We start from the raw sequence: 10,305 nt of genomic DNA on the forward strand, positions 1-10,305 counted from the left end.
CAGTTATTTTCAGTTATTTTAAGGAAGCAATTACCACGTCTAAGAGGTAAGCTTTTGTTTCTCAGAGAAATTTCAGTCTGGCGCAAACAAGTCTCTGGCTATGTAGCCAAGGTGACTTATTGACGGTTTTTCTATTTGAAATAACTTTATGAGATTAATGATATCATCCTATTCATTTAAGTTGGTTTGAGGAAGAGTTTTATTACACCATCATTTTACCGTTTTATATTATTAATCTCTATCTACTCTGTGCAGTTTTAAATAACACTAGTGTTTGATAATTGTGGCAGATGACTAAAATGGCTCCAGCACTATGGTACTTAACATCGGAGGTCATCAGTCCCCTAGACTTAGAACTACTTCAACCTTATGGAAATCACACACACCCATGCCCGAGGCAGAATTCGAACCTGTGACCGGAACAGCAGCGCAGTTCCGGACTGAAGCGCCTAGAAGCGCTGTGCCACAGCGGCTGGCATTGTGGCAGATTTGAAGGTTTTCCTTTCCCATCGTATATAAAGGGATTTCAATCATGAAGATCATAAAATCGAAAAAAACGTTGTTCTAGATCCCCAGTAGATGGCTGACGTGTTTCATCAACATTATGATGGTAAAGCGCAAAATTTAATTGAAGAAGAATTTTAGCCAAATAATGTCCACGTACCTAGAAATTAAGATGCAATATTTTTGTATCCAGTGAGCGTAACTGAAGTATAGATTACTACCAATAAATCAAAAAATCAGAATTCTAGTTATTCTGAAACTGTTCTTCAATAAATTATTAAATAAATTTCGAAGAACAAACACTCTAAGCTAAGGTTTCGTTTAGTGTATTCTCAACAGATAGTAAATAACTAATTGTACATGCTGCCTATAAGTCATCAATCCGAAGATTGTTTTAAACTTCACAGTACTTTCTAGGCATGGACATATTGGAAACGGTATTCCGTTGCCTTCCAACCACCTCTGCCAGTCATATGGCGAGCTAGATTTTGATGTGGATTTGGAACCATTTTAAACATCAAGAAACATTGTCAGAGGTGAAAGTACTAGTAAGTGACAGAGTGCAATACTTATAATGCTTGGACTGGATGTAAGGAGAAATCCATCAACTTAAAACCCTTAATGAAGTAAAACAATACAAATCGACCTGCTGTTACACTTATATGAAGTCTTCTTCCTGCTCAACAGTCATCCATTACATATGAAATTACTTTGTTGTTTCAGTATTGTCTTCATGGTAGACAACAGAGGACAGGAATCTATTATGAACAAGATAACACGTCAGCTTATAGGAAAGTTAGTGTTGCAATTTTTAAGAACCTCTGTCATCTCAGTCTTTGGATTGAATTGAACAACTGTCCACAAAAGAGAAAGTGCACTTTTCAGCAAATGTTAAACTTTTTATTAAAAGGTAAATTGTTTTACTGACACACTACCTTACCGAAAATGGTATTTATGGAAATACAAAAAGGAAAATGATGATTTTGGAAAGTAGGGAAAGACAGACATACATTGTATTTCCGGAGCAGAAGTAGACTTCTATGTTTCTGAGCAGTTCATAATATCATTCTAAAACTGCCTTCAGTGTTTTCCCGCGAGAAATAGAAAATAACTAGAAAATTACTTTATTTACTAAGAAATCAAAGAGAAAGTAAAATAGCAACAGTGAGTACTTCAAGCATTCACAATGACGGAAGCCACCTGAATAAAGTTGCTACTTAATTTTTAAATATTTGTAGGTGTAAAGGAGTGTTCTGTGCACGTTGGTTTTTCAGCCATAATTAAATTCATGCTACAGACTTACAAATTTCATATGCTCAGATCGTAGTCTGTTTATACTCCTGAAACCTCTTCCTGTGTGCGAGTTCACTGTTTGAATTTATTATGGTTTTATGGTCAAGTATTTTGTGACGACGTATATAAATTAATTTCACGTACTGAATCTTGGAACTAAAGACCTTAATTTACCTAGGGCCATCATTTGGTACTATCAGATAATTTATTAGCTGCCCTTATATTAAGAGAAGAAGAATTACATTGTTCCTGCACTTTCATTTGCTGTGTAGAAGACTATGTAACTATCAATGAAGGACTCAGGATTAAATGTGTGATGTACAATGTATAATGGCCTCTAATTTAGATGGGCTTTTGTTGTTCATCAGCCGAATTTTCTCTTGCAGACATAAGCAATTTCCTTTTTTTGCAGTACGTAGCTGTTGTCACCACAGACAAAATACAGCTCAATCCGTCTTTCATGCGACTGCGACGCACAGTGTCGACAGAGAGCTAGATTAGTTTCCTGATATGAACAAAATGACGCCTAAAGCAGAATTCTTCGATAGAAATACCTCAGATTAGTCTAGTGCGATATTTATTTGAACGATATGTATATTTACAGGGACAGTAAAACACCAGGGATAGCAAAAATTCCACCAGCGATGGTCGACTCAACCACCCCGGCCCTCGCTGACAGCTGCCACCATGTAGCGGCGCTGCTCAGTTGCTGCTGGAATACCGGTTATTCCTCGTGTTTTAAATGCCTGTTAACAAATATTGCTGACATAAATATCGCACTAGACTAATTCTGGACCGCTCTTGTCAGTGGGCACCTAAAATTTCGATTCAAAAATCATTTTGTCTGCAACCGGAAACAAATCGACGTTATCCGTCGAAACTAGGTGTCACACGTAAGAAGCAATGAGGAGTGTTTCTATGGGTTGACTCGGATGGTATTGATGCGTAGTTTCATATAATTTTCAAAACACTTTGGAATACAGAATTTTTCACCTAAACAAAATACTGTTATAAATAGAGGTACTTTCGCAAAATTAATTGAAGTTTGTACCAAGCGTGATGAGTCACCAACGTGACACTATCTAATTCGACAAAAACTAAATCTGAAAAAAGCATGCACGAAATAAGACTAACAAAATATGTTTGTAGGTGTTTTAACTAATTTTCTCTGAATCTGATCATTCTTCTGGAAACAATAAAATCATGATAGTACGAAATATATTAATAATTAAATGAACTTATAAATCCGTATTTCGGCAAAACTTGTGTCTCCCAATACAATTTTTGTTAATTATCATTTGATTTTGTTTAATTGTAATGTCTTTTTCTTTTAATCTGATGTTAAACCTATTTATTGGGATGTATGAGATGGTTCGTTTCTTTAGAATGCCATCCAATTTATTACTTTCACATTTCTGCGACACATATTTCTAGATTTTTTAGAAAGTAATTTTAGTTTTTAACTTCTTCATGTTCCTTCACAGCCCTACTACTTTTATTCTGACTTTCTTCTATTTACTTGTTAATTTTTGTCAATGTATAATTCATTACATTTGCTTATTAATATATTCCTCAATCATCAATGGCCCATAAATTATTCTATCATAAATCAGAGTATTTTACGAACAATGCCGCTGACTGTTTGTATAACATAAGGCAATGTTAAACATACAATGTATTTCAGTGTATATTGTTCGGCATTTATGAAGATTTATCTCAGATTCAAAATCGCGGTCAGTTTCAGCGTATCAACATTAGGATCATTTAATGCGAATGAATTATCTAGAGGACTACAATGTTGAAGGTTAAGATACACAGAAGTTGGTGTAAATTAGTCTAAAACCAATGAAGGCAAAAGTGTTTGCGTCAGTGCTGCTCTCAGTGAATATCAGAGATTCTCTCCCCGGATACTGCAGTTCCCCAAAGCATTTAACAAGATCAGCAACCAGTGTCTTGTTTCCGAAAGGGATGCCTGTATGAGAGTTGTCTCCATATCTCCACGATGTACATTTAGCTTTTATTTGCCACACGTTCCACTGGACAATATGGATTCATTGAGTTTAAGAATAAAGATATATCATTTAAAAGCGTGGGAGAAGGGTGATGCAGAGTGGAAGGATGAACCGTTTCAGAATTTGTATTGAGGGTGATCAAAGCTCACAACAGTATTTTACAATATGAATACCGACTACGTCGTTACGCAGTAGAACATACATTACCTATTGAATGCTTTTAGATGTATAGTACTGCAACTATATTAAAATGATAGTTTTCATTTTGCTCGCTTCATATGAGTGCAGAAAGTATAGTGAAAGATCAGCATGTAACCACATATTTGATATAGCAATTAAAAAGAAAGAAGAAGAGGAAAGAGAGAATTATAGAGTCGTGCACAGTGAAGTAAATTTACGTGAAAAGAGAACATAAATAGTACTTAGCTGAGATGAAAGAACCACTAATCATATCAGTACACAAAGCTAATCATTATAGTGAGTCAATACACTTGCAAGAGATAGTCTTGAACTAAGACCACAGAACTGTTTTTAATATCTCAACTGATGCTGGTTTACGATCCTTGCGTACTATTTCTCTCAGTCTTTGAGACGTTTACGTTTGAAACAGAGTCTCCATTGTATTTCTGAGTGTAGCAGAGGCAACCCGCCTGTACAGTGATAATTCAGTTACTGTTACTGCAATACCATTCTTTACTTGTTGGATGCTTAATTCCCCACCAAAGTAAAAGACAATAATAATCTGGCTATAAATTTAGAAAAAATTATACTTATTTGACTCCAAACGTGTTGCTGTTGTTACTCAGCTCTCGGTCTAAAAGTGGATCAAATATGTGTCGCCCTCTGTTCGAAGACAATATTGAAATCTAACAAATGACCGATAGTAGCTGATGTTTACAGGAATTTTTGCTGCGAAAGAATCCAGTAAAATTCCATACAGAGGAGTTTAATTATCGAAACACAGACAAGCAAAAATAAATGAAGTGCATCAATTATTGTATTATGCACTTACAGTGAAAACAGAGAGATGCTTAAATAAAGGAGGAGAAAAGGAAAAAGAAAATGATGTAAGAGAAAACGAAAGAGGGAGTGATAAAGGGAAGAAGAAATCTGTGATGAAAACCTACAATGCTTTATCTCACTGGTTACTTTCGGTATGAATAGCACATAAGTTAGTGAGAAATTTTAGCTGGTTGATCAAGAAAATTTATGTTCATTTAATATTAACAAGAAACCACCACAGCTGTATTGATACACGTTTATTATGTCACGAGCAGTTTCATTAGAATGAAAATCGTCAGGCTACACGGCCAACAGTCGTCGTAACAAATCCTCACAGAATTGTGCCAGTGTCATGATTGAAAAGCTCTAGCTGTCTTGTGTAACGTAAAGGTAAAGTCTGGGACATGACTATTACATAAACACATAATAGATCGCCTGGCAGAAGGACGGCGAGCGATGAGTGCAGGAAACTTGCCATGCTATGTGTACACACTAGACTATTCTAATGTACTCAGCATGGCAAACTGCCTGTCCTCAATTAGAATTCTGTATACATTAGATAAGTTAGGTTGAGTGTTGCATTGAATCATGTTTCCTGTCGGTGTAACAGTGGGCCTCCCCAGACTAATATCCAATACCGATTAAGATAGAAATCAACTACGATAGACTCTCTATCACTCTTTAAATATCTGTGCTGCGGGAAGAGTTATTTTTGTGGCAGTGACATAGTTTGAAAAGCTGCAAATATGTCAGTCAATATATGGAATAATAAACTGTGCATCTATGTAGAAACCGCAGAAAAGGAATAAAAATTAAATTTTGTGAAACTTTCATGGTATTGTCGCTGTCGTATGGAGGCTAGAGTTGGGTCAATAAAAAAGAAAATGTCAAGAAAACACCAGGAGTAGATATGGGCTTGTTGTGGAGAGTGAAGATCTGCACAAGATGATATGTAACTAAGACTGAAAATTTTAGTAATGAATACAGAGGCCATTAACGAAGAAATAAGTGAGTGGCGAGATAGATTAAAACATTAAATGAATAGAATCAGTTTGGAAGACTGCTTCACAAAATCCTGAACGACAAGCCTAAAAGAAAATAAAACAGAGGTCGATCAATGGAAAGATAAAGAGAACTTTGGAAAGGTGGGGAAGCCAAATGTGTAAGACGATGATGACGATCACAGAGATTGTTACTGCGAAGAAAAATGTTTACAATTTATTATTTCCTATGTTTGCACGTATAAAAATGGATCAGATTTACATCACTTACAAAACGGACTCTTCAAATGAATGCAACTCTGCTGACGCATTTCTTTTCGCGTGGAAGGTTAATTAATGTGAATGTGGCTTCGAATAATAATCCATATACTATTTGGATCTCAAAAAACAGGGCTAAGAAAACGAAAATCGTGCAGGAGCACCAAAACGAAGGCGGAAGTCAGCTTTTCAAATTTAGATTTATTTTAGGAATACAGTCATAACAAACGAAATACAGTGCATCGACGATTTATTTGTAAAATAGCTATGTTTATTTTGTGAACACGATTACAAATCATACGGTATCACCTCACATAACACGGAATCTTGTTACCTACGAGTCACGCTGCATTGCTTGCGATGGAGGTTTCCTTCTGGTACACAGCTACGCCTATGGCTACAAACATACAAACATCCGTCAGATAACACCAACGACCATATGTCCAACTTGAAACCTTTCCCACACAATCCTGCGTCTGAGTGCTTCTTCTTCCGCAAATAATGTAACGAGGTGAACGTGACACACAACAGGTTTCAGAGTGCGGTAAGTCCGCATTGTATGCGACAGAAAGTGTGTTCTTGTGAGCAGATTTCACTGTGTTGCTTGTAAAGAATATTACGTACACCATGACAACACTGCACATACGTGGATATCACCAGCCTCTTATCATTTCTTTACATGCATCTGGAGTATTTATCACTTAGAAAAAATTGTCTGTAGTGCTCCACTTGCAGTAATAATGTTAAACCATACAATGTGATCACAGAAAAAACAATAACTCAAGTGGATTGTGTTTACTTCAAGAGTGTATGTCCTCTACAAAAGCATTTCGTTCTTTAAATTATACGTAATGGATTCCTGAAGTAGAGGATATGCCTGCAGATAATACGCTCATTGTTTTGAACCATTTATAGAATAAATTGCTTGATTTATTGCACAAAAACTTATTTTTTCTCATCCACTGGTTCCTTAAAAAGACGTCTTAGAGATTTTGTCTACAAATCACTAGTGCGAGCGGTCCTAGAACACTGCTCATGTGTGTGGGACCCGAACCAAATAGAAATAACAGGGGATGTTGAACGTATACAGGGAAGGGCAGCACGAATGGTCACAGATTTATTTGATCCGTGGGAAAGTCAAACAGATACTGACGAGACTGAACCTGCAGACTCATGAAGGCAGACGTAAACTATCCTGAGAAAGTCCATTATTAAATTTCTAGAACCGGCTTTAAATGATGACTAGGAATATACTACAATTCCCTACGCATTGTTCACATAGGGGTCGTGAGGCATTCAAACAATTATTCTTGCCGCTCTTCTTAACTGAATGGATCGGGAAGAGACCATAATAACTGATGCAATATGACGTACTCTCTGCTATGCACTTCAAGGTGTTTTCCAGAGTTTAGATATAGATTTAGGTGTAGGTATACAACTTATCTCTTGCGGCTGAGACGTACCATCCTCTGTCAAGCACTTCATGGTGGTTTTGCAGAGTATAGATGAAGATGTAGATCTACAGTCTGTCTCTTCAGGTTACGTGGGGCCAAATAGTAACTACTAATGAGTTTTGAACTAAATATTGAGCACTACAAGAACAATATCGTAATGTCAGATAGTACGTATATAACCTGTTCACTAAGAGTATTCTTCACTCCCTCGATCTTTTGTTTCTCAGAGAGTATTGGATGGTTTGGTACACTTCCGTAAAATACGAATAGTGAGAATCGTAACATGAGAAATGGATTGTACATCGAAAAGAGGAGAAATTGCTTCTAGATCGACTAATGTTGCTCCAAATATGCATGTATCATTCACTGCGATTGTGCTTTTTTGGTGGATAATACTGAGAGAAATTAGCTTTCACAAGTAAAACATGTAAACCGAAGGGCTACATCCGTTGAATGAGGCTGAATTCCATCTAGTAATTCTCGATTTGAACACAGACGAAGCGAGTAGTTTGTTCCACCGCAATCGGCCGCTGTTACGCGGCACTTCTTGTTTCATAATGGATTCCTAAGTAATACACTGGTGATGGTCACAAGCACTCGCAGCTGTAAGCAATGTTCCATCAGGCGCAGCTCGTAGAGACCACCGCTTCGCAGCGGCAGCAGCAGCTGCAGCATCAGCGAAGACGCGGTTCTAAGTCCGGTGCAGCCAGGCGGGCGGGCAGCTAGCTGCTCGTAATGTCGGCTCAACGCCCGCGCGCCTAGGCTGCAGGGCGGCCGGCTCACTTACCGCCATCTGTGAGGTGCAGCCCAGCGCCGCGCTGACGCGTCTCCGGTCGTGTGGCTCGGCGGTGGCGGCCTGCATGTGACTGCCAGTGGCTGCCGGGAGGCAAGGGGAAAGCCCCGCCGCCCGGCGCTGTATCGTGGGAGGCCTCATAGCGCCCGGCCAATGGCGCGCCCGCACCACCACCGAGCTCGTGCCAGCCCCTGCGTCGCTACTGTCCTATTTTATTGCGTGTTTACCTTTCCTCTAAGCTTTATCTAGGTCTATACCTGTAAGAGAAGCAAGCTTTCTTGCAACGGTACGTGGTTCAACGTGTACACCAACCCTCAAAAAATCTCACATTGTACAGCATCTATAGCGGGTAGAGGCTTCATTACTGCTTATTGCCTCTGACGTCTTAAAGAATGTCCCTGAAGAGGAGGATGCTGCAATGCAGAGTTAAATAATGGTCTACTGCGAACTCCTAGAGTTAAATAATCAGGCTACAAACAGAGCTCTGAAGATCCATACTAGCTCAATATTTCGAATCCTTAATACGGAAGGCATAGAAAAGACTGACGTAGTAGCTGTGCTCAAAGTGACAGCTGTCAGCAACACAAGATCTTTGAAATACTGGGACAGTTTTAGTGTACTTGGTATGTTGAAGCTAATACCTCGATGTAAAAACTGGACGCATAAAACGTCGGAAGGAACGAAACTTGTGATTTAACGCCTCATCTACGATGGAGTTGCTGGAAACTTGGGAAAGCACGCTTTGGAAAAAAACATATGGCAGACAATGGCTCTGAGCACTGTGGGACTTAACATCTATGGTCATAAGTCTCCTAGAATTTAGAACTACTGAAACCTAAGTAAACACAGGACATCATACACATCCATGCCCCAGTTAGGATTTGAACCTGCGACAGTAGCGGTCGCGCGTTTCCGGACTAAATCGCCTAGTGCCGCTCGGCCACAACGGCCGGCCGTAGGTCAGACATTCGCTCGTGTACTTTCCAAGAGAGCCATTCCTGAATTCAACTCAGTCGATTTCGAGAGACCGTGGGAGACCTGAACCTAGATGACCAAACGGGTATTTCAGCTCCGTTCCTTCAGGATTCGAGCCCACAGTCTTTCTTTATACAGTGATGCTCAAAACGTAAGAACGAAAGTACCTTTCGTATGATGTATCGCTGCTAAGTAACAGAGCGCCATGAAACTTGAACCATACATAGAATGAACCGCAATAGTATAGCACAGAAGGTAATTGAAGGAAATACGCAATGAAACCAACAAAAATGACAGTTTTACTGAAATACAGTAACTACACCAAAGGCACAGCGAATTATGTTACTCACCTGGATATTGCAAAAGGATTGAAATGGTTATTAATATTATTTATGACCAATATGGACGGCGCGGACACCAGTGGATTGATTGAGCTATGTGTTGCTCAATTTTGCCGTCGTCTCCTCTTTACATTTCCTATCTCCATCTGCATTGTTGCAGGTAACTTCGCCTTGAGTCTCTGCTACAAAGAACTGCTACAATCTTTCACAGAAGAGAAATAACTGAGTGAAGTATAGTATTAAGGAAACTCTTCGCCTGTTTCTAGTAAAATTGTCACTGGTTCCGAAATGTCTACTATTTCAAGAAATTTACTGCAGTAGTATTACAACAGAAAAACGTAAGAGGCTAATGTTTCAGATATTACTTTAAAAGACGTTAAAACTGTTGTGATGTAAATTTTTTTGTCAGTATACTTCATACTCAACGGAACGCAAATCACTCTCGAAAATGTGGAGCACAATATGGCGGAGGGAAGAGCAATTGTTCCATTTTCATTACACACGTAATTTTGATCCTCCAATGTTTCTTAGGCCAATCAATGTCTACCACTTCCTTGTTATACTTACTGGCATCAAACCTTCGGCTGCACGGGATGTGCCAGAATAATTCAATTTTGATACAAGGTGAACATCAGGTTCTCTTCTGCCATTATTCCTATTTACTGCAAGCAC

General features: G+C 38.6%; 1 protein-coding gene across 1 annotated transcript in view; it reads right to left on the minus strand.

The window, feature by feature from the left end:
• The window catches only part of LOC126272571 (uncharacterized), a 65,581-nt gene extending 57,190 nt beyond the window's left edge, over positions 1–8,391 (minus strand). The window contains exon 1 of the mRNA XM_049975494.1: positions 8,312–8,391. Within this exon, the coding sequence (XP_049831451.1) occupies positions 8,312–8,386 (75 nt within the window). The 5' untranslated portion in view covers positions 8,387–8,391. The remainder of the gene's footprint in view (positions 1–8,311) is intronic.
• Positions 8,392–10,305: the final 1,914 nt, after the last annotated feature.

Source organism: Schistocerca gregaria, chromosome 5 (assembly GCF_023897955.1).
Source record: "Schistocerca gregaria isolate iqSchGreg1 chromosome 5, iqSchGreg1.2, whole genome shotgun sequence".
In the NCBI taxonomy this organism is placed as follows: domain Eukaryota; kingdom Metazoa; phylum Arthropoda; class Insecta; order Orthoptera; family Acrididae; genus Schistocerca; species Schistocerca gregaria.